The following is a 24,950-nucleotide window of genomic DNA, read 5'->3' on the forward strand; positions in this document are numbered from 1 at the left end:
CTAGATTCTCACTGTCAGTCGAGATGCTCACTGTCAGTCTACATTCTCGCTGTCAGTCTAGATTCTCACTATCCATCTAGATTCTCACTGTCAGTCGAGATTCTCACTGTCAGTCTAGATTCTCGCTGTCTATCTAGATTCTCGTTGTCAGTCTGGATTCTCGCTGTCAGCCTAGTTTCTCACTGTCAGTTTAGATTCTCACTGTCAGTCTAGATTCTCGCTGTCAGTCTAGATCCTCACTGTCAGTCTAGGTTCTCGCCGTCTGTCTAGATTCTTGCTGTCTGTCTGGAGTCTCGCTGTCAGTCTCGATTCCCGCTGTCAGTCTAGATTCTCGCTGTCTGTCTAGAGTCTCGCTGTCAGTCTAGATTCTCGCTGTCTGTCTAGTTTCTCGCTGTACGTCTGGATTCTCACTGTCAGTGTAGACTCTCACTGTCAGTCTAGATACTCACAGTCTGTCTAGACTCTCACTGTCATTCTAGACTCTCACTGTCAGTCTACATTCTCACTGTCAGTCTAGTTTCTCACTGTTGATCTTGTTTCTCACTGTCAGTCTAGTTTTTCGCTGCCAATCTAGATTCTCGCTGTCAGTCTAAATTCTCACTTAGTCTAGATTCTCACTGTCAGTCTAGTTTCTCACTGCCAATCTAGATTCTCGCTGTCAGTCTAAATTCTCACTGTCAGTCTAGATTCTCGCTGACAATCTAATTTCACACTGTCAGTCTAGCTTCTCGCTGTCAGTCTAGTTTTCGCTGTCAGTCTGGATTATCACTATCAGTCTAGATTCTCATTGTCGGTCTAGTTTCTCACTATCGGTCTACATTCTCGCTATCAGTCTAGATTCTCACTGTCAGTCTGGATTCTTACTGTCAGTCTGGATTCTTACTGTCAATCTAGTTTCTCACTGTCAGTCTAGCTTCTCGCTGTCAGTCTAGATTCTCGCTGTCAGTCTAGAGTTTCGCTGTCAGTCTAGATTCTCGCTGTCAGTCTGGATCCTCGCTGTCAGCCTAGACTCTCACTGTCAGCCTAGGCTCTCATTGTCAGTCTAGATTCTCACTTTCAGTCTAGATTCTCACTGTCAATCTATTTTCTCACGGTCAGTCTAGATTCTCGCTGTCAGTCTAGATTCTCACTGTCAGTCTAGATTCTCACTGTCAGTGTAGACTCTCACTGTCAGTCTAGATACTCACAGTCTGTCTGGACTCTCACTGTCATTCTAGACTCTCACTGTCAGTCTAGACTCTCACTGTCAGTCTAGTTTCTCACTGTTGATCTTGTTTCTCACTGTCAGTCTAGTTTTTCGCTGCCAATCTAGATTCTCGCTGTCAGTCTAAATTCTCACTCAGTCTAGATTCTTACTGTCAGTCTAGTTTCTCACTGCCAATCTAGATTCTCGCTGTCAGTCTAAATTCTCACTGTCAGTCTAGATTCTCGCTGACAATCTAATTTCACACTGTCAGTCTAGATTCTCTCTGTCAGTCTAGCTTCTCGCTGTCAGTCTAGTTTTCGCTGTCAGTCTAGATTCCCGCTGTCAGTCTAGATTCTCGCTGTCAGCCTAGACTCTCAGTGTCAGCCTTTACTTTCACTGTCAGCCTAGACTCTCAGTGTCAGTCTAGATTCTCGCTGTCAGCCTAGACTCTCACTGTCAGCCTAGGCTCTCATTGTCAGTCTAGATTCTCACTTTCAGTCTAGATTCTCACTGTCAATCTAGTTGCTCACTGTCAGTCTAGATTCTTGCTGTCAGTCTAGATTCTCACTGTCAGTCTAGATTCTCACTGTCAGTCTAGATTCTCGCTGTGAGCCTAGACTCTCACTGTCAGCCTAGACTCTCACTGTCAGTCTAGATTCTCACTGTCAGTCTAGATTCTCGCTGTCAGTCTAGACTCTCGCTGTCAGTCTAGTTTCTCGCTGTCAGTCTGGATTGTCACTATCAGTCAAGATTCTCACTGTCAGTCTAGATTCTCACTGTCAGTCTCGACTCTCACTGTCAGTCTAGATCCTCGCTGTCAGTCTAGATTCTCACTGACAGTCTAGGTTCTCGCTGTCAGTCTGGATCCTCACTGTCAGTCCAGATTCTCACTGTCAGTCTAGATTCCCGCTGTCAGTCTCGATTCCCGCTATTTACCTAGATTCTCACTGTCAGTCTAGTTTCTCACTGTCAGTCTAGATTCTCGCTGTCAGTCTAGTTTCTCACTGTCAGTCTAGAGTCTCGCTGTCTATCTAGATTCTCACTGTCAGTCTAGATTCTCACTGTCAGTCGAGATTCTCACTGTCAGTCGAGATTCTCGCTGTCTATCTAGATTCTCGCTGTCAGTCTGGATTGTCACTGTCAGTCTAGATTCTCGCTGTCAGTTTAGAATCTCACTGTCAGTCTGCATTCTCGCTGTCAGTCTCGATTCTCACTGTCAGTCGAGATTCTCACTGTCAGTCTAGATTCTCGCTGTCAGTCTAGATTCTCACTATCCATCTAGATTCTCACAGTCAGTCGAGATTCTCACTGTCAGTCTAGATTCTCGCTGTCTATCTAGATTCTCGCTGTCAGTCTGGATTCTCGCTGTCAGTCTAGTTTCTCACTGTCAGTTTAGATTCTCACTGTCAGTCTAGATTCTCGCTGTCAGTCTAGATCCTCGCTGTCAGTCTAGGTTCTCACTGTCTGTCTAGATTCTTGCTGTCTGTCTAGAGTCTCGCTGTCAGTCTAGATTCTCGCTGTCAGTCTAGATTCTCGCTGTCAGTCTAGATTCTCGCTGTCTGTCTAGAGTCTCGCTGTCAGTCTAGATTCTCGCTGTCTGTCTAGTTTCTCGCTGTCGATCTGGATTCTCACTGTCAGTGTAAACTCTCACTGTCAGTCTAGATACTCACAGACTGTCTAGACTCTCACTGCCATTCTAGACTCTCACTGTCAGTCTAGTTTCTCACTGTTGATCTTGTTTCTCACTGTCAGTCTAGTTTTTCGCTGCCAATATAGATTCTCGCTGTCAGTCTAAATTCTCACTCAGTCTAGATTCTCACTGTCAGTCTAGTTTCGCACTGCCAATCTAGCTTCTCGCTGTCAGTCTAAATTCTCACTGTCAGTCTAGATTCTCGCTGACAATCTAATTTCACACTGTCAGTCTAGATTCTCTCTGTCAGTCTAGCTTCTCGCTGTCAGTCTAGTTTTCGCTGTCAGTCTGGATTATCACTATCAGTCTAGATTCTCACTGTCAGTCTAGTTTCTCACTATCGGTCTACATTCTCGCTATCAGTCTAGTTTCTCACTGTCAGTCTGGATTCTTACTGTCAATCTAGTTTCTCACTGTCAGTCTAGATTCTCACTGTCAGTCTAGATTCTCGCTGTCAGTCTAGATTCTCGCTGTCAGTCTAGATTCTCGCTGTCAGTCTGGATCCTCGCTGTCAGTCTAGATTCTCGCTGTTAGTCTAGATTCTCGCTGTCAGTCTAGATTCTCGCTGTCAGTCTGGATCCTCGCTGTCACTCTAGATTCTCGCTGTCAGTCTAGATTCACTCTTTCAATCTAATTTCGCACTGTCAGTCTAGCTTCTCGCTGTCAGTCTAGCTTCTCGCTGTCAGTCTGGATTGTCACTATCAGTCTAGATTCTCACTGTCAGTCTAGATTCTCGCTGTCTGTCTGGATTCTCGCTGTCAGTCTTGATTCTCGCTGTCAGTCTAGATTCTCACTGTCAGTCCAGATTCTCGCTGTCAGTCTCGACTCTCGCTGTCAGTCTAGATTCTCGCTGTCAGTCTAGATTCTCGCTGTCAGTCTAGATTCTCGCTGTCAGTCTAGATTCTCACTGTCAGTCCAGATTCTCGCTGTCAGTCTCGACTCTCGCTGTCAGTCTCGACTCTCGCTGTCAGTCTAGATTCTCGCTGTCAGTCTAGATTCTCGCTGTCTGTCTGGTTACTCACTGTCCATCTGGATTATCACCATCAGTCTAGATTCTCACTGTCAGTCCAGATTCTCGCTGTCAGTCTCGACTCTCGCTGTCAGTCTCGACTCTCGCTGTCAGTCTAGATTCTCGCTGTCAGTCTAGATTCTCGCTGTCTGTCTGGTTACTCACTGTCCATCTGGATTATCACCATCAGTCTAGATTCTCACTGTCGTTCTAGTTTCTCACTATCGGTCTAGATTCTCGCTGTCAGTCTAGATTCTCACTGTCAATCTAGAGTCTCATGTCAGTCTAGTTTATCACTGCCAATCTAGATTCTCGCTGTCCGTCTAGATTCTCACTGTCAGTCTAGATTCTCGGTGTCAGTCTAGATTCTCACTGTCAGTCAAGATTCTCGCTGTCAGTCTGGATTCTCACTGTCAATCTAGATTCTCACTGTCAGTCCAGTTTATCACTGCCAATCTAGATTCTCGCTGAGAGTCTAGATTCTCGCTGAGAGTCTAGATTCTCACTGTCAGTCTAGATTCTCGCTGTCATTCTAGATGTGCGCTGTCCATCTGGATTCTCACCGTCTAGATTCTCACTGTCAGTCTAGACTCTCACTGTCAGTCTAGACTCTGTTAGTCTAGACTCTCACTGACCGTCTGGATTGTCATCATCATTCTAGATTCACACTGTCAGTCTGGATTCTCACTGGCAGCCGAGTTTCTCACTGTCAGTCTATATCCTCGCTGTCAGTCTAGATTCTCGTTGTCAGTCTAGATTCTCGCTGTCGGTCTAGATTCTCGCTGTCTGTCTGGATACTCACCGTCAGCCTAGTTTCTCACCATCAGTCTAGATTCCCACTGTCCGTCTAGATTCTCACGGTCAGTCTAGATTCTCACGGTCAGTCTAGATTCTCACTGTCAGTCTGGATTCTCGCTGTCAGTCTAGATTCTCACTGTCAGTCGAGATGCTCACTGTCAGTCTACATTCTCGCTGTCAGTCTAGATTCTCACTATCCATCTAGATTCTCACTGTCAGTCGAGATTCTCACTGTCAGTCTAGATTCTCGCTGTCTATCTAGATTCTCACTGTCAGTCGAGATTCTCGCTGTCAGTCTAGATTCTCACTGTCAGTCGAGATGCTCACTGTCAGTCTACATTCTCGCTGTCAGTCTAGATTCTCACTATCCATCTAGATTCTCACTGTCAGTCGAGATTCTCGCTGTCAGTCTAGATTCTCACTATCCATCTAGATTCTCACTGTCAGTCGAGATTCTCACTGTCAGTCTAGATTCTCGCTGACAATCTAATTTCACACTGTCAGTCTAGATTCTCTCTGTCAGTCTAGCTTCTCGCTGTCAGTCTAGTTTTCGCTGTCAATCTAGATTCCCGCTGTCAGTCTAGATTCTCGCTGTCAGCCTAGACTCTCAGTGTCAGCCTTTACTTTCACTGTCAGCCTAGACTCTCAGTGTCAGTCTAGATTCTCGCTGTCAGCCTAGACTCTCACTGTCAGCCTAGGCTCTCATTGTCAGTCTAGATTCTCACTTTCAGTCTAGATTCTCACTGTCAATCTAGTTGCTCACTGTCAGTCTAGATTCTTGCTGTCAGTCTAGATTCTCACTGTCAGTCTAGATTCTCACTGTCAGTCTAGATTCTCGCTGTGAGCCTAGACTCTCACTGTCAGCCTAGACTCTCACTGTCAGTCTAGATTCTCACTGTCAGTCTAGATTCTCGCTGTCAGTCTAGACTCTCGCTGTCAGTCTAGTTTCTCGCTGTCAGTCTGGATTGTCACTATCAGTCAAGATTCTCACTATCAGTCTAGATTCTCACTGTCAGTCTCGACTCTCACTGTCAGTCTAGATCCTCGCTGTCAGTCTAGATTCTCACTGACAGTCTAGGTTCTCGCTGTCAGTCTGGATCCTCACTGTCAGTCCAGATTCTCACTGTCAGTCTAGATTCCCGCTGTCAGTCTAGATTCCCGCTATTTACCTAGATTCTCACTGTCAGTCTAGTTTCTCACTGTCAGTCTAGATTCTCGCTGTCAGTCTAGTTTCTCACTGTCAGTCTAGAGTCTCGCTGTCTATCTAGATTCTCACTGTCAGTCTAGATTCTCACTGTCAGTCGAGATTCTCACTGTCAGTCGAGATTCTCGCTGTCTATCTAGATTCTCGCTGTCAGTCTGGATTGTCACTGTCAGTCTAGATTCTCGCTGTCAGTTTAGAATCTCACTGTCAGTCTGCATTCTCGCTGTCAGTCTCGATTCTCACTGTCAGTCGAGATTCTCACTGTCAGTCTAGATTCTCGCTGTCAGTCTAGATTCTCACTATCCATCTAGATTCTCACAGTCAGTCGAGATTCTCACTGTCAGTCTAGATTCTCGCTGTCTATCTAGATTCTCGCTGTCAATCTGGATTCTCGCTGTCAGTCTAGTTTCTCACTGTCAGTTTAGATTCTCACTGTCAGTCTAGATTCTCGCTGTCAGTCTAGATCCTCGCTGTCAGTCTAGGTTCTCACTGTCTGTCTAGATTCTTGCTGTCTGTCTAGAGTCTCGCTGTCAGTCTAGATTCTCGCTGTCAGTCTAGATTCTCGCTGTCAGTCTAGATTCTCGCTGTCTGTCTAGAGTCTCGCTGTCAGTCTAGATTCTCGCTGTCTGTCTAGTTTCTCGCTGTCGATCTGGATTCTCACTGTCAGTGTAAACTCTCACTGTCAGTCTAGATACTCACAGTCTGTCTAGACTCTCACTGCCATTCTAGACTCTCACTGTCAGTCTAGTTTCTCACTGTTGATCTTGTTTCTCACTGTCAGTCTAGTTTTTCGCTGCCAATCTAGATTCTCGCTGTCAGTCTAAATTCTCACTCAGTCTAGATTCTCACTGTCAGTCTAGTTTCGCACTGCCAATCTAGATTCTCGCTGTCAGTCTAAATTCTCACTGTCAGTCTAGATTCTCGCTGACAATCTAATTTCACACTGTCAGTCTAGATTCTCTCTGTCAGTCTAGCTTCTCGCTGTCAGTCTAGTTTTCGCTGTCAGTCTGGATTATCACTATCAGTCTAGATTCTCACTGTCAGTCTAGTTTCTCACTATCGGTCTACATTCTCGCTATCAGTCTAGTTTCTCACTGTCAGTCTGGATTCTTACTGTCAATCTAGTTTCTCACTGTCAGTCTAGATTCTCACTGTCAGTCTAGATTCTCGCTGTCAGTCTAGATTCTCGCTGTCAGTCTAGATTCTCGCTGTCAGTCTGGATCCTCGCTGTCAGTCTAGATTCTCGCTGTTAGTCTAGATTCTCGCTGTCAGTCTAGATTCTCGCTGTCAGTCTGGATCCTCGCTGTCACTCTAGATTCTCGCTGTCAGTCTAGATTCACTCTTTCAATCTAATTTCGCACTGTCAGTCTAGCTTCTCGCTGTCAGTCTAGCTTCTCGCTGTCAGTCTGGATTGTCACTATCAGTCTAGATTCTCACTGTCAGTCTAGATTCTCGCTGTCTGTCTGGATTCTCGCTGTCAGTCTTGATTCTCGCTGTCAGTCTAGATTCTCACTGTCAGTCCAGATTCTCGCTGTCAGTCTCGACTCTCGCTGTCAGTCTAGATTCTCGCTGTCAGTCTAGATTCTCGCTGTCAGTCTAGATTCTCGCTGTCAGTCTAGATTCTCACTGTCAGTCCAGATTCTCGCTGTCAGTCTCGACTCTCGCTGTCAGTCTCGACTCTCGCTGTCAGTCTAGATTCTCGCTGTCAGTCTAGATTCTCGCTGTCTGTCTGGTTACTCACTGTCCATCTGGATTATCACCATCAGTCTAGATTCTCACTGTCAGTCCAGATTCTCGCTGTCAGTCTCGACTCTCGCTGTCAGTCTCGACTCTCGCTGTCAGTCTAGATTCTCGCTGTCAGTCTAGATTCTCGCTGTCTGTCTGGTTACTCACTGTCCATCTGGATTATCACCATCAGTCTAGATTCTCACTGTCGTTCTAGTTTCTCACTATCGGTCTAGATTCTCGCTGTCAGTCTAGATTCTCACTGTCAATCTAGAGTCTCATGTCAGTCTAGTTTATCACTGCCAATCTAGATTCTCGCTGTCCGTCTAGATTCTCACTGTCAGTCTAGATTCTCGGTGTCAGTCTAGATTCTCACTGTCAGTCAAGATTCTCGCTGTCAGTCTGGATTCTCACTGTCAATCTAGATTCTCACTGTCAGTCCAGTTTATCACTGCCAATCTAGATTCTCGCTGAGAGTCTAGATTCTCGCTGAGAGTCTAGATTCTCACTGTCAGTCTAGATTCTCGCTGTCATTCTAGATGTGCGCTGTCCATCTGGATTCTCACCGTCTAGATTCTCACTGTCAGTCTAGACTCTCACTGTCAGTCTAGACTCTGTTAGTCTAGACTCTCACTGACCGTCTGGATTGTCATCATCATTCTAGATTCACACTGTCAGTCTGGATTCTCACTGGCAGCCGAGTTTCTCACTGTCAGTCTATATCCTCGCTGTCAGTCTAGATTCTCGTTGTCAGTCTAGATTCTCGCTGTCGGTCTAGATTCTCGCTGTCTGTCTGGATACTCACCGTCAGCCTAGTTTCTCACCATCAGTCTAGATTCCCACTGTCCGTCTAGATTCTCACGGTCAGTCTAGATTCTCACGGTCAGTCTAGATTCTCACTGTCAGTCTGCATTTTCACTGTCAGTCTAGATGCTCGCTGTCTAGTTTCTTGCTGTCAGTCCAGATTCTCACTATCAGTCTAGATTCTCGCTGTCAGTCTAGACTCTCCCTGTCAGTCTACATTCCACTGTCAGTCTGCATTCTCACTGTCAGTCTAGATTCTCGCTGTCAGTCTAGATTCTCGCTGTTAGTCTAGATTCTCGCTGTCAGTCTGGATTGTCACTGTCAGTCTAGGTTCTCACTGTCAGCCTAGTTTCTCACTATAAGTCTGGATTCTCGCTGTCAGTCTGGATTCTCACTGTCCGTCTAGGTTCTCGCTGTCAGTCTAGATTCCCGCTGTCAGTCTAGATTCTCGCTGTCTGTCTAGATTCTCGCTGTCAGTCTAGATTCTCGCTGTCAGTCTAGATTCTCGCTGTCTGTCTAGATTCTCGCTGTCAGTCCAGATTCTCACTGTCAGTCTAGATTCTCACTGCCAGTCTAGATTCCCGCTATTTACCTAAATTCTCACTGTCAGTCTAGATTCTCGCTGACAATCTAATTTCACACTGTCAGTCTAGATTCTCTCTGTCAGTCTAGCTTCTCGCTGTCAGTCTAGTTTTCGCTGTCAGTCTGGATTATCACTATCAGTCTAGATTCTCACTGTCGGTCTAGTTTCTCACTATCGGTCTACATTCTCGCTATCAGTCTAGATTCTCACTGTCAGTCTGGATTCTTACCGTCAATCTAGTTTCTCGCTGTCAGTCTAGATTCTCGCTGTCAGTCTAGATTCTCGCTGTCAGTCTAGACTCTCACTGTCAGTCTAGATTCCCGCTGTCTGTCTTGATACTGTCAACATCAGCTCAGGTTGACCTGAAATTGAATTGCTAAACAGCTGCTATCCTTGTGTAATTATTGTGCCTGGTGGTGAACTGTGAATGAAAAAGAGCTGTTTCACATTTTTAACTCAGCTAAGTTATCCTGATCTCTGTTATCAAATGTATGCCGTGCATTTGAACCTGTTGTGAATGTTAAATTCTAAAATAAAATTGATTTCTGGGCAGGACCCATCACAGATTCCAAAGAATTCACTGGAGATGCACCAGCTCGAATACTGAACTCATAATATTTTTACTTTGCCGTGTTAGTGTGGCTATTGACTTTATGTATGGAAACCTTTTCATACCTTGACACAAATGTACTAATGCAAATTTGCATGACCTCAAGTGTGTTTTAATTACAACTGTTTGCTGCTTGAATTTATAAAATTTGTAGGAAACATATATGTTACAACATATTCTTTATCCAAAATAATTGATATTTTAACAAGTCTGGAAATTACAGGTGCCATATCTTTTAAAACTCACTTCAGGAATTGTCCACTTGGATTTATAGTCAATGTCACTCCATTCAGAAGGACAGGGTCAAAATAATGGGAAATTATAGGGCGATTGGTCTAATGTCTGTTGTGGGGAAGTTACTCGAACCTGGTATTAAGGACAGAGTGACTGAACAAGTAAATGAATATGAACTGATGTCAGCATGCAATTGTAAGGGCAAGTCATTTCTAACAAATCTAGTTGGATTTTCTGGGAGATAACTAAGAAAAGCAAGGGAATATTTATAACTATTGTCTATATGGGACTTCCAGGAGGCATTTGATAAGGTTCCACAGATTTCTGTTCATAAAAATGAAAGTGCATGGAATTGCAATCTCTTTATATGGGTGGGGCATTGGAAAGAGAAAGAACTCTGCCTGATTTAACCCCCCCCACCCCCCCAACCCCCCAATTCCCCCCCCACCCCACCCCCACCCCTCCCACCCACCCCGCCACTCGCGCACCTCTCCCCCACCCCCACCCCTCTCACCCACCCCTCCCGCCCCCCCCATCCTGCCCCCCCACACCCCCAACCCTCTCACCCACCCCTCCCACCCCCCCATCCTGCCCCCCCCCCACTCCCACCCCATCCCACCCTACCCCAACCCAGTAAATGTGAACATATTTATGATTTTTTTTTAACTAAGTGTCATTTCTGGATATTTTCCTTCCCAGTTTCACTGGAAAGGCCAGCACAAATTGAGGCAATGTGCAGCTTAAATCTTCACATTTTATTTGCTTTTCTGTCAGAAAAATGTCGATGAACAATAGTTGAGTTGTTCTTCGCTAGTTTGGTTGTCAGTGACACTATTGCTATATTGTCTTGATTATAAATATTATGTTAGATATAATGGATCATATGGAGCCAGTGATATTGGAATTTGCAGCAGATGAGTGGGTAGGTTGGAAGGCACATTTGGCAACAGCATAATTTGTTTTTTTCCTCTCCCACGTATTAAGCGATTCTTATTCATTTTACAGGAATGATTATAACAATAATCAATAAGCAATAAATAATATAATCATGGCAGCTCAGAAAAAAAAACTATCAGGATAGTTGAAGACATTTCCAACAGTCTTACTCTTTGCCTCTGTAGTTCCCAGAGGTAGTTCCGCTGAATGTAGGAGGCATGTATTTTACCACAAGACTATCCACTTTGAGGCGCTATGAAGACACTATGCTAGCAGCAATGTTCAGTGGCCGACATCGCATTCCCACAGATTCCGAGGGGCGATTCTTTATTGACAGAGATGGGACCTACTTTGGGTAGGTGATGATATCATTATTTCTAAAATAATTCATTCGAGAACAGCACTAATTACTGTAGTATTGCTTGATATTTTCAATGTAAAAGTGCAACATGCAAATAACTAAATAAGTGGAATTGAACATTTCCAGCAATATGTTGTGAATAAAAGAAGAAGATTCTCCCCTTGCCTGGATGAGTACTCCTCCAATAATACTCAAGAAGCTTGACACCATCTAGGACAAAACTGTCTGCTTGATTGGCACCCCATCCACAAACACTCACTCTCTTCATCAGCGATGCACAATTGCAGCAGTGTTTACCATGTACAGGATGCACTGCAGGAACTCACTAAAGCTCCAGAGACGGTACCTTCCAAACCCACAACCGCTACCATCCAGAAGGACAAGGGCAGCAGATACCTGGGAACACCACCACCTGGAAGTTCCCTTCCAAGTCACTCACCATCCTGACTTGGAAATGTATCATTGTTCCTTCACTCTCACTGGGTCAAAAGCTGGAACACCCTCTTGAACAGCACTGTGGATGTACCTACACCTGTTGGACTGCAGAAATTCAAGAAGGCAGCTCACCACCACTTTCTCAAGAGCAATTAGGGATGGGTAATAAATACTGATGCCCACATCCCATGAATGATTTTTAAAAAATTATATTTGAAAAGGTTTGTCAGTAAGGATGACAACTGGAAATGTAGGTTGATAGTTCCCATGATAGTTCATTTAGTAAAGGCACTGCATTGAGCTGGACAACACTAACAGCGATGCAGGCTGAGATTTTACAATTAACCTTAATAAACTGGGGACAAGGAGGAAAAGTAAATCAGGCAGAGTTCTTTCCCTTTATTAGATCCACTGATACTTGCTGGAAAATACATGCAAGTGGACGCTTAGTGAGGACAAATCAGGCTTTGTGGTAGTGCCTAAGTAATCAATTAGTCTGCTGAAGAGTGAAGAAATTATGCTTCAGTTGCACAGTGCCTTTGTCAGACCCCATCAGGAAAATTGCATTCAGTTTAAGGTACCAGGATTGCTATACTGGCCTTGGACGGGGCACAATGCAGATCCACAGATGACAGGGTTTACAGGATTAAGTTATGAAGCCATATTGCACAAAATTGGCTTGAATTCCCTGAAATTGAGATGTGATCTGAATGAAGTTTTTAAAGTGGTAAATCAATGCAACAGGCAGATGCAGAGAAACTATTTCCTCTGGTGAGGAAAATCTGAATAAGGATATATTCTCAAAATTAGAGCTCGGAGTTAGGGACGAAATCGAGAAGTATGTTTTGGTGAAAATATTAGTATAATCTGGAACTCCCTTTCCCAAAAGCCTGTGGGTGCTGGGTCAATTGAAATCCTTAAGACCTATCTGGATGGGTACATGAATAGGGAGGGAATACGGACTGAGTAAGGGCAGAAGGGTTTTTTTTTAGTTTAGTTAGGGCATCGTGATAGGCACGGGCTTGAAGGGCTGAAGGGCCTGTTCCTGTGCTGTACTTTTCTTTGGTCCTTGGACAGGATCCATTCTTGTTAGGTATGTCATGATGGGTAAATGGAGTTGAAGTGTGCATCAGCCTAATGGGATGGGAGAACAGGTTTGAGAGTGTGGTAAACTACTGTTAGCTTATTACCTGTATATGTGACATGCCTGGACACATCCCTGCCGGCCCTAGTCGAGACTCCTCCCCCCCCCCAGTCCAGGTATAAAGGCGACTGTTCCCCACCCCCCCTGCCTCAGTCTGAACCAATTCATTGGCATGGGTGTGCTCCAAGTCTTTTGCTAATAAAAGCCTATTTGTTCTTGCATACAAACTAGTCTTTGCTCGATTGATGGTGCATCAGAGAGGTTGAATGACCTACTTCTATTCCTATGTCACACTTGCTAGCCCCCTCCTTAAAGAAACGGCTATTTTGATGAGGCATTGTGATGCCACTGATATTCATGGGATTAAACCTGGAAATGTATCGTCAGCCTTGGGTGAAGACAAGGAAAGGTGTATGTAAAAGTATCTTGCACCCATGGAAATGTTATTCTTTTAACCACATTTAACACCAACACAATACTCAAACAGACAAAATTAAGTGCAAGTAGATGTTTTGTGAAGATTAAATTAATTAATTGTCTGCTGGAACATTATACGATAGATATTAACAGAAATTGAGCGAATATATTATCTTGCTTCTCTTTTCAGAGACATTCTCAATTTTTTAAGGAGTGATGACTTACCACCTCGTGAGCGAGTAAGAACAGTTTACAAAGAAGCACAATATTATTCTATTGGACCACTTCTTGAGTGTCTGGATGATCTACAGCCCTTGGCAAGTGAAAAAGTCAGGAAGGCGTTTTTGGACTTGCTGCCATATTACAAAGGTAATGCTGCCTACGCAGACATTTTTACCATATTTCTTTAAAAAAACACTTAATGATAAAGTGCCCATTAAATGGAGTTGGGTAGCAGATCAGTCATGATCTCACTGATAGGTGGAATAGGCATGAGGGGCTAAATGACAACCCCCTGTTCTGTTTCTTCCTAAACATACAAACATGGACATGATCTATTTGGGCTCGGAATTAAGTTTGGTTTATGTTCCAGGGGAATGAATATATATGCAGAATACCGTCAAGCGTATGCTGTAACTTTGCTAGATGCATCACAGAAACTCTGGAAAAGTTTATTTATTAGTGTCACAAGTGGGCTTACTGCAATGAAATAGTATAGATTCCACCAGTTACAGCAGATAAGCAGGAAATCCCCATGGAAATTCAGCCACTCTCCCATTCCCACCCTTAATTTTAATATTGACCATTGATTCTATTCCCTTACGTTTCCACTTTTACCACATTTTTGACATAATATCTTAATCTAGGCAATAAATCAACATTGGATGACATTAATGAATATGCCAACGTGACAGGACACAGATGAAATTAAACCCAACTGAGTTTGATTGGTCCTTCATATTTTAAATTTCTGAAACTGTAGCAGACCAGTAATATTTATTGTCCATTAATTGGCTTTATTGGCCACAGGACCTGCACTCTTATAATCCAGCAGTTTTAATTTCAAGCTGGTCTAAACAAATTTTGAAATGTCCGTTAAGTCTCAAACACTTTAATTAGTGTCAAAATCATGGGTTGGATTTTGTGGTCAGTGTCCAAGCAAAAAAGCTTGTCGCTGACCTCAAGGAAAGTTGCCTTCAAACGGCTGACAATCTCTGTGATGTGATTTCCATTCCTCCAATGCCGGTGTAAATTTGCTGCCAAGTCAAGGGGATCTCCGGGTGAGCAATAGCAGTGACATCAGTAAACAGGTAAGTACAGTGCAGTATATATTCACACACAGCAAACCAGGAAGTTAAATTTCATGAAATTCCTTGAGTTTTTATTGCCATTTTCAGCTAGTGAGATAAACAATTGTGATTGGATTTAGATAAAAGCTAAAATATCAATATGAACAAATTTTAGAAACGAAATTCACAAATTGAATCATAGAATTGTTACGGCACAGAAGGAAGCCATTTGGCCCATCGAGCCTCTGCTGACTCTGTGCAAGAATATTTTAGCTGGTCCCAATTTCCTGCCTTTTTTTTGCAGATTATCTCCCTTCCCAGATGCTTATTCAACTCCCTTTTGAAGATCACAATTGAATTTGTTTCCAGTACCCTTTCAGATCATTAATTTTAGATTCTAACCACTCATTATGTAAAAAGCTTTCTCCTCATGTTGCCTTTGGTTCTTTTGACAATCACTTCAACACTCTGCCCTCTGATTCACAAACCTTCTGCTCATTGCAGAGTTTCTCTCCATTAACTCTGTGCAGAAATCTCATGATTCTAAACACCCTTATCAAATCTCCCCTCAACCTTCACTTTAAGGAGAAGAACCCCAGCTTTTAAAAAATATAATTTTGCAAAGATTGTTCAGCCATTATCTTATGAAGTAAACACAGTTAAAACCAGTAATTTAGTATCATGGTTAGGTTGATTGGCCATGTTAAATCGACCCTAGTGTCAGGGGATTAGCAGGGTAAATATATGGGGGTTACGTGAATAGGGCCTGGATGGGATTGTGGTTGGTGCAGACCTGATGGGCCAAGTGGTCTCCTTCTGCACTGTAGGGATTCTATGATTCTATCATAAAGGGATACAACAGAGAGACAGGCCATTCAGTCCATCATGCCTGTGCCAGCTTTTTGGTAAAGCTATCCAATTAGTCCCACTCACCTGCTGTTCCTGCCAAATACCTCTCATCCAATTCTCTTTTGAGTGCTGCTATTGAACATTGAATCTACCACCAACTTCCTTCCAGGCAGTGCATTCCAGATCACAACAATTCATTAAAAAATGTTGCAGCTGATTCTCTTATGATTCCCTTTTTCAAATCTGTGTCTTCTGGTTACCGGCTGTACTGCCACTGAAAACAGTTTCTTCTTATTTACTCCGTGAAATCTGTCATGATTTTGAACACCTCTATCTAATCTCGCCTTAACCTTCTGTTATGAAAGTCAGACTTACCTTAAAGTTGAGAGCAGGGATCAGGAACTCCGAGGGCCAACAGATCTCGGAGTTTCCGTGTATGCGCCGACCGGAAGCAGGCTGCAGTCAGCAGACCTTAAGTGAAGAGGGCTCAGGAACAGCCCTGGTGACCAAAGGGGGCTCAGGAGAAGCCCTGTAAATCAAAGAGGGGGTTTGGTGACTCCGTGCTGTGGGCCAGTGGGCCGAAGGTACCCCTTTGGAGCAGTAGTGTTCTGCTCAGTGCGGCCGAAATGTTGAAAATGTGCTTGTGAGTTAGTTCTGGAGTGCAGACTCAGATATCCAGGGGAACAGAGTCTCAGGAGATGAGCTTGAAACCCTGTGAGATGGACCGACTTGGACACCATCCGAGTTGGAGAGACATTTGGAGAGAACTCCAATGCTCGATCTTCGAAGGTGAAAACCGGAATCCCTCATGAGAGAGAGAGGTTCAATGAGATTGGTTGACCCACAGTGTTTACTGACATCTGGGTGGGTTCTTGGTCACATCTGCCATTTGTTGTGTAGTGTGGTGGGTTTGACCACAGGTTGACTGTTAGTTCACATGTACCTCATATTTACCCTGACTATTAGAGCAAAAGACAGATATTTTAAATTGTTTTCTCTTTCTGACCTTGTTTAATAAAGTTTATTTTTGTTTGTTCAAAATGCATGGAATCTTGTGACTTTATTCTCTTGGCAAATATCTTGAATCTCAAACTTTGTCGACTTTAAACAAAACATTATTGCTCCCTAACCAGAAGAGAAAATGTTGGAAAATCTCAGCAGGTCTGACAGCATCTGGAAGGAGAGAAAAGAGCAGACACTTCGAGTCCAGGTGACCCTTTGTCAAAGCTAAAAGGCAAAGAAAGTGGGAGATAGGGTGGGGGAATGAAAGATGAGTCATAGCCACAAAAACAAGGGGAAAGGCTGCTAATGGCAGTCCATAGAGAGAATAGAAGGTGTGAATGGCCAAACAGCAGAGAAGCTGAAATCAGAGGGTAAACTGTGACAGATGAAGGTGTGGGGGGAGATGGGTGGGAGAGAGGTAAAATTGAGAAAAAGGGGGAAAAGGGAAACAAAGGGGGAGAAAGGGTAAGAAAAGGGGGGATAAAATAAGGGGAAAGAGTGGGGGGGAAGAAAAAAAAGAAAGACAAGAAAGAAATAAAAGGTAGGGAACAGTTAAAAATTAAATTAAATGAAAACAAAGGGGTAGAGCTAATCATCTGAAGTTGTTGAATTTGATGTTGAGACTGGAAGGTTGTAATGTGCCTAGCCGGAAGACGAGATGATGTTCCTCCAGTCTGCACAAACAGATGCAGTTTGCCGGCGCTGCTGCCAGAGAGGATGGAGAATTTGGCGCTCAGCCAAATCTCCCATTCACTGCGCCGGGACAGGAGAATCCCCCTGACGTTAACGGCCAGAGAATCCCGTCCTGAGTTAGGAAAAATTGCGATCTGATTTGCACCAGCTCACACCAGTTTTCTCACCCAAAATGACACTCAGGCCAAAATTCTCCCATCTTGTTTAAATCAGTCCCTTTCTGAGGCAGAAAAAACGGTCAGGGTGCGTTGGCCATGCTAAATTCTCCCTCAGTGTACCCGAACAGGAACCGGAGTGTGGCGACTAGGGGATTTTCACAGTAACTTCATTGCAGCGTTAATGTAAGCCTACTTATGTCACTAAAAAATAAACTTTTAAACTTTAAATTCAGTGGACTGTTCAAAGTCAGTTGAACTCGGGCAGTAATTTCTGGTCTTGGGTGCGCACGGCTGGAGAATCCAGAGTAGTAATTTTTGGGGGAAAGTTCCTTAACTCTAATTCTCTCCCACAATTGCAATGGAGATTGGAGTCTGGGGGATACCTTAACAGCACACCCCCTGGAGGAGCATAGAAGCACTGACAGTAACTTCTGGCTTAGTGTATATATGTGTGGATGCAAGTTTCAGTCAGTTTTAGTGAAATTATGATAGTGAACAGTGACAGGTTTGTTATCATTGCCACTGCAAAACACAAGCCCCTGGGTTAAATACCTTTAAAATCCTTTTTAAAGGGCATGACCATTTTTTAAAAAACATTTTCTTCCCTTTCCTTTTTTGAGGTCTCTGCACATAATCCCCAAATTATCAAAACAGACTGCTTCCAGACATATCATCTGCTCAGATCACTTTGGAAGTGAATTGTTAGTGTGTATGTGAGGTAATGTTTCCTTTGGTTATTCTTATTGCATTCCTTTGGGAATGCACCTGGCTCCACTCAATGCATGGGGATCCTGAACAGGAAGTTGGATCTATTTGTTTTATGATGCAGGCGTTTGAGTATTAATGCAAGATAACACTGCTCCATTTTAGCTTCAATGCTTTTCGATTTATGTTAGTGATATGCAGATCCCATCAAAAGGAGCATTTAATTCAGCGCGGCGTGAATAAAATTGAACAGATTTATGTATCGCATTGAATTCTTCAATTAGATAAAACGATTTTATCTAGGCCAGTTTAAGCATTTAAGAAGAAAGTCATTATAAAAGGAAGCACAATGTCAATTACTTTCCTGGTCTAACTGCTATTTTTGGAAGAATAATGGAGTATTACTGCTTCTTTTAGACCCACACCTAATCTTACCTCATTTACAAATTGGTCTTTGTTGATCGTTTGTCTTTCAGAATCTTCCATGATTTACAAATAACTGAATAACTTCTGAACATGCCCTCCAGTCTCGTCTGTGCCTGCTTCATTTTTTTTAATACCCACATGTGACTGGTTGCTAAGTATTCCCAGACCATTTTCCTCTATTTAGCAACAGAGGTTTCGTTTTTAAATGTGGTGCTTCCATAGTCACTGGCCTCTCTGGTAATACTCCTGAGCTGCCAGTACTTATTCACTCCCATTCCTCCAGGGCATTCTTGTCACTATGGAGACTTTTCCTACCACTGTTTCCCTCCCTTGCCAAAAACCTCATTGCTGTTACTCTGTCTGAGTTCAGGTCTCAGTACTGCCACTCTCCCAGGCACCAGTCTCAAACTATTATTCTCCTCACGTTGATCTCAATGCCACTTGACTCCACAACCTTCGTTTAGGGCTAACATTGTTCTCCATGGTGTAGGTTTCACAAATTACCCAACAGGGAGAGGAATACTCATTGTATTTTGTGTCCAGGACTAATGCCCAATAAATTTAATTATGGATTACTCCCCTTAAATATGGTTCATTTCATAATGTTTGTACTAATATTAATACTCCTTCCATAAATATAAAAATCCACGAATCTTAGGGCAACAGGCTTGGCTATAATTTGCATTCAACCATCCATTTCTGCTTCAAATATGAATAAATGAATGTAAAATTGCAAGATTAAGAAGAAAAAAAATTGATGCTTGATGCTGAGAGAACAAATCCTTTTGGTGACAAAGCTGCTTCTGCTTCAGAAAATGAATCCATTAAGTCCAAAGATGTGTGGGTTAGGCGGATTGGCCATGGTAAATTGACCCTTAGTGTCAGGGGGATTAGCAGGGTAAATATGTGGGATTATGGGGACAGGGCCTGAGTGGGATTGTTGTCGGTCCAGTGGTTAGCACTGCTGCCCTACAGCGCCAGGGACCGGGGTTCAATTCCGGCCTCCAGTCACTGTCTGTGTGGAGTTTGCACATTCTCGCCGTGTCTGCGTGGGTTTCCTCCGGGTGCTCCGTTTTCTTCCCACAGTCCAAAGATGTGCGGGTTAGGTTGATTGGCTGTGCTAAATTGACCCTAGTATCAGGGGATTAGTGGAGTAAATATGTGGGGTTATGGGGATAGGGTCTGGGTGGGATTGTGGTCGGTGTAGACTCAATGGGCCGAATGGCCTCCTTCTGCACGGTAGAGATTCTATGATTCTATGAACTGCTTTTTAGGGTTTGAGGCCGCCTGCTATAAATAATTAAGTGTTGTTGCCTGGTGATGGGCATGTTGCTCACAGTCCAGGAGCCACCAGAGAAAGCTGGTGCCAATTAGAAGCAAGGCCAGAAGAGACCTAGGTAAGTTCAGCTTTTAGAATTTGCAAAAGATTTCTTTGTGGGTTGGAGGTGCAGAGGTGCAATAAGAGGAATGAAGGAATCTGAGTTTAAGATATTTTAAACACATGAAACAAACATTATTAGGGACTTTAGATTTGTACAAGTAGTTTTGAAAAATACACATCGTAACAGGAAGACAAGCTGATTATATTTCCTAGATAGTTCAGGTATTGCTCTTTGATTTATCATGTGAGTAATACGTATCCAGGTTGTGGGACCAGTTTGGGAATAAACTCCCTTTCTTAACAAACAGTTTTAACCACTGCTTATGAAAATTATAAAGGCCAGTTCTTTCCTTCTCTGTCTCCGAGAATACAATGGCAATGATAATTCCTTACTTAACGTTAAAAGAGCACGAGGTAACTAAAATTGAGTCATATACTTCTGGTATTGTTCACTTTTGTCTCCCTTCATTCATAGAGAATTTGGAAAGGATAATTGATATTGCAAAACAAAGAGCAATTCAACGAAAGGCAAGATTTGCAAAGTTGAAGATTTGTGTTTACAAAGAGGAGATGCCGGTCACACCATATGAACGCCCTCTATACAACTCACTACGTTTTGACAGAAGTGAGAATGAGACAAAGCTCTTCGAACATCACTGCGAAGTCGATGTGTCATTTGGCCCTTGGGAAGCCATTGCTGATGTCTACGATCTTCTTCACTGCATCGTGACAGACTTAGCAGACAGAGGAATCACAGTGGATCACCAATGCATAGGCGTTTGTGATAAACATCTCATAAACTATTACTACTGCAAACGCCCAATTTATGAATTCAAGATTACCTGGTGGTAACTAACTTTTGTAATTATTTTTAGTTTCCATATTGATTTTCCAAAATGTTACGAAGAGGATAGTTTTGCAATTTAATTTATTAATGACATCAGCAAAACTGTAGATGTGTTTAGCAACCAACACACCATAACAGTGTCTTGTAGCAAGGCAGAAATGGTTCACTGCATTTGTAACCTGGAGTTTTAGCATATTGTAGCACTTTTTGTGCTGACAAGTCAGATTGGTTAATGCAAAATCTGACTTGTCATCAGGAACAAGACCATGGTGAAATACTTCAGCTGCACTTAACGGTCACTTTAGAACACGAGCACATTTATTTATTTTTAATCAGACAAGTCAAATAGTTTGCTCATATTTCTCTGGGTAATTAGAATGTTATGATACGATTGTGTATAATTAAATTAATAATACACATTTCAGATTTTCTTCACCACGCAGGCTTTTCCCAACTATGAAACCTTCACAAGTTAGGTGGTGGGATAATCTGGGTCAGCATGTTTTCACCATTGACCCCCATCTGGTTAAGTGAATGGAAAACACATTAATAACGTGAGGGTTTCTTGTATGAAGCTGATATTTCGTGACTCTGTGTTGCACTTCATCGTGTGGTAAAAATTCCTTCCAAGCTTAAATAGAATTTGAATGGCTGCCAGAAGTTGCACTTTTAAGGTGCAAACACTGTAGCAGTTCAGCAGTATATTTTCCCTTGTTTTTTTTGGAAAGGTAGAAAGCAGTGTTTCATGCTCTATGGCATTTGCTAATCTCAATGAATGGAGTAAAACATAACAATTAGCAAGTTTGCTTCAGCTAGTTCCTCCCACCTCCTCACTACCTATGTCGTTGGTTGCAAACACTTAAAAATGTCCTAAACTTGAGTCTAAAGTAAAGTAAAGTATATTTATTAGTCACAAATAGGCTTACATTAACACTGCAATGAAGTTACTGTGAAAATCCCCTGTCACCACACTCTGGTGCCTGTTTGGGTACACTGAGGGGGAATTTAGCATGGCCAATGCACCTAACCAGCACGTCTTTCGGACTGTGGGAGGAAACCGAAGCACCCGGAGGAAACCCACGCAGACACGGGGAGAACGTGCAAACTCCACACAGACAGGGATCGAACCTGGGTCCCTGATGCTGTGAGGCAGCAGTGCTAACCACTGTGCCACTGTGCCGCCTGTCAGTTTTGCTGGAAATTATTTATTAATCGGAAAGATGAATTCACAATAAATTTTTGTTATTCGATTCTCCAATTTTGAAGTACTGAAGTCATTTTCTTTTTGCCCCTTTGGTGATGATTTTTTTTAAGCTTCCTTTATTCCTTACAAAGCTGCAAAAAAAAATAGGCATAAGCAATTTAAAAATAATTCTGTAAACAGTATGCAAGATTGTTCATTTGTGTCGTGTTCTCAGTTAGACCAATAACAACACTTGATACAATATGGCCCTGAAATTCCATGGGAGTTCTGATGTCAGCAGAATCCCTAGAAATATGATCAACATCCAGCCATTTGCATTGTTTTTTTGCATATTCTGCATACCTTCTGCCAAAGTTCATAGAATCATAGAAACCCTACAATGCAGAAGGAGGCCATTCGGCCCATCGAGCCTACACCGACCACAACCGCACCCAGGCCCTATTCCTATAACCCCATGCATTTACCCTACTAGTCCCCCTGACAGTAAGTGGCAATTTAGCATGGCCAATCAACCAAATCTGCACATCTTTGGACTGTGGGAGGAAAGCGGAGCACCTGGAGGAAACCCGTGCCAACATAGGGAGAACGTGCAAACTCGACACAGACGGTGATCCAAGCCGGGAATCGAACCGGGGTCCTTGGCGCTGTGAGGCAACAGTGCTAACCACTGTGCCACCATGCCACCCTTATGGCAAAAAGTCTGGTAGAATCCACACAGAATTTCAGAACCCCAGTATTTTTAAAGACATTTAGGAATGATTTCATTTTTATTTATGTTAAAAGAGCTAAAATGTAGCAAAAGGTATTCATGGCATTGTTAAAAAATGCCTTGAAATAACCTGGAGGTGTACTGTAACTGAAGCATTTGGAAAATCTTCAAATAGTGACAAAAACTGTATTTTGATCTTTCATTTGCAAGAGTGACCTACAGCGTAGATAGTATTGATGGCTTTTGAATTTGAGCTTATTCCTCCAGTACCTCACTTGGTGACTGAGGAAATGGCTGTTGATCTGCTTGCAAGCCGTTGTTGATTTGTAAGTGTTGAACATTGTCAGATTTGAGCTGTTCCTTCCCTTGCCTTCAAATGCATGCTCCTTGAAGTTTTCCATCTGAGGTCAAGAACTTTCCATTGAGGATTTGCCACATCCCAAAATTCTCACTACTGCACTTGTGCATAAAGTTACCGGACCATTCCAATTACAGTCTGCAATTTTATTTATAGTCCATAGAGCTGTAGTACAAAGGTGATCTAGAAAACAGAGGGGTGAACTAAACTGGTTTGGAATAAATTTTGATGAGTTGTCACAGTACATAGATTTTCTAGAGCAGAGACTACATTTCTCATGAGAGATCCAGCCTGTAACTTTTTTCACATTTTCAGCTTTACGCCAGTATTGAAATGGATGCTAGTATAAACTATATGCGATGCAAGTGCAATCTACATGACTGATAAATACTAGAAAATATGTAAGAAATATTGCAGTCTAATTCTGTTTTCATCGCTGGGTAATAGTGTGATTGAATACAGCATTGTAATACAGCATTAATCACCTTGGCCTTTCTGTCACTCTTGCCACCCATTTTAGTGGGAGTCTTTATGATGAGTGGCTCAGGCAGCCCGCAGAAACAGTCAAACACCAAATTAGCCTGTGCAGATTGGGGCTAATGACATCAGTAGGATCCTGATGCAATTTTGAAGTAGCAATGGGGAGAGCATGCACAGAACAATTTGAAAGGGATTGTTGTAGACCACCTAAAAATTCACAGAGGTAAGTTATTAGAACTATTTTAGTAGTGCGAGGACTATTAATGCTTCCCCTGGCCCCACTTGCTCTACTGCTCAGCTCTCTACGGCCTTTTCCAAGGATCGCTTCCTCTCTTCTCAATTTGACTTGTCACAAACTTTCAGCTGAGCTGAGGACTGCCAGATTTCCCACCATCTCTGAGCTACCAATGCCAGTTCAACAATTACATCCAAGCAAGGCCCACCTACGAAAGTGGTTCAGGTCTTCCACCGCTTCCATTTTCACAGTTGATAAGCTTGCTCTGAATATCTACCCCACTTATATCTAAAATGCCAGTAGGGAATTGATATAAGCCAAAGAGTATTAGACCAATCTATTCTTTCCTTTCCTAATGAGTACAGTTTGAAAATTTGGATTGGAATCTACCGATCGCATCTCATGTCTCCACTAATTCTTTTCATTGGATGGGTCTGTTTTTTTCAGTGCATGCCACCTTTTAATTTTTTATGCAGTAGCTTCAGGGGTACACCGTATGAACAGCTTGCCGATGTCTTTGAGGTTGCTGTGTGGTCGCATGCGTGCAGCTTACAAGAAACATGAATGAAGATTTATGTGATGCCTCAGTTAGTTTGCCTTTAAACTATTCCAAATAATGTAGTTCAAATTTGATACTCAATCACAATGGAATGACAATACAATGCTGAACAAAGTGTAATTAAGGATGAAGTCAAGACATAGGTGCATTAACTAACTAGTTAATTGAATAAGATTGTGTACAGTAATTGGATACTTGCATTCAATTGATAACAACTAAATCATCACCAATAGTAGTTTAAGAAAATATCATCACATTTCAGTTTTGCCTGGGTTTTGTTTAGCAACATTAACAGTTTTGTTCAAGATTACAATATGGCATAAGGTTAATTTTACATTTTATGCACAATGTATTACTGTTAATATTTCCAGTATTGGGTTATTCCTCGTGACACGAGCATAGATTGTACAAAGTTATCCTTTCAATGGGTTGACTGTTGAAGAATTGAATGGCTCTGCCATTCTCAGATATTCTTAGCTCATCCTGGGGCCACTAGCTGTGAGTTGCTATCTTTCTTCAGTCATCTTCTTGTCGTTTCACTAAACTTTTCACTTATGCATTTCTTCGTCTTGGTAAATGATTTTACTCAGATTTAGAGCCTTAAACTATTAAATAGCAGTGGTGATGAACCTTCAAATTGGTTCTGTTTGATTATTTCACTCTTAACATTTTCTCTGCTCTTGAAAACCTGCTTCAAGAGCCCTTTACAAATTCCTTTTACCTTCTATCTTATCTGAAAGCAACTTTCTGATTTGATTTTTTAATCTCGCTTAAGGGACAGTACAAAGATGAAACACTCTGTCACACGAATCCTTTCAAAGGTGCTATTGAACTGGAAATACATATTATCGGAAACTATAATTACCAGATTTTAAATAGTTTCAAGAATAGGGCTCTATTTAAGCACTGTATCCTTTCC

General features: G+C 42.6%; 1 protein-coding gene across 5 annotated transcripts in view; it reads left to right on the plus strand.

Annotated features, from left to right (window-relative positions):
• The window catches only part of LOC144501328 (protein-tyrosine sulfotransferase 1-like), a 130,818-nt gene extending 109,004 nt beyond the window's left edge, over positions 1 to 21,814 (plus strand). For all 5 annotated transcript variants that reach the window (XM_078224938.1, XM_078224942.1, XM_078224939.1 and 2 more), the window contains 3 exons: positions 10,965 to 11,134; positions 13,327 to 13,505; positions 20,115 to 21,814. In XM_078224938.1, coding sequence (XP_078081064.1) covers positions 10,965 to 11,134; positions 13,327 to 13,505; positions 20,115 to 20,491 — 726 coding nt within the window. In that variant the 3' untranslated portion in view covers positions 20,492 to 21,814. The remainder of the gene's footprint in view (positions 1 to 10,964; positions 11,135 to 13,326; positions 13,506 to 20,114) is intronic.
• Positions 21,815 to 24,950: the final 3,136 nt, after the last annotated feature.

The sequence above is a fragment of the Mustelus asterias genome, chromosome 12 (genome assembly GCF_964213995.1).
Source record: "Mustelus asterias chromosome 12, sMusAst1.hap1.1, whole genome shotgun sequence".
Classification (NCBI taxonomy): Eukaryota; Metazoa; Chordata; class Chondrichthyes; order Carcharhiniformes; family Triakidae; genus Mustelus; species Mustelus asterias.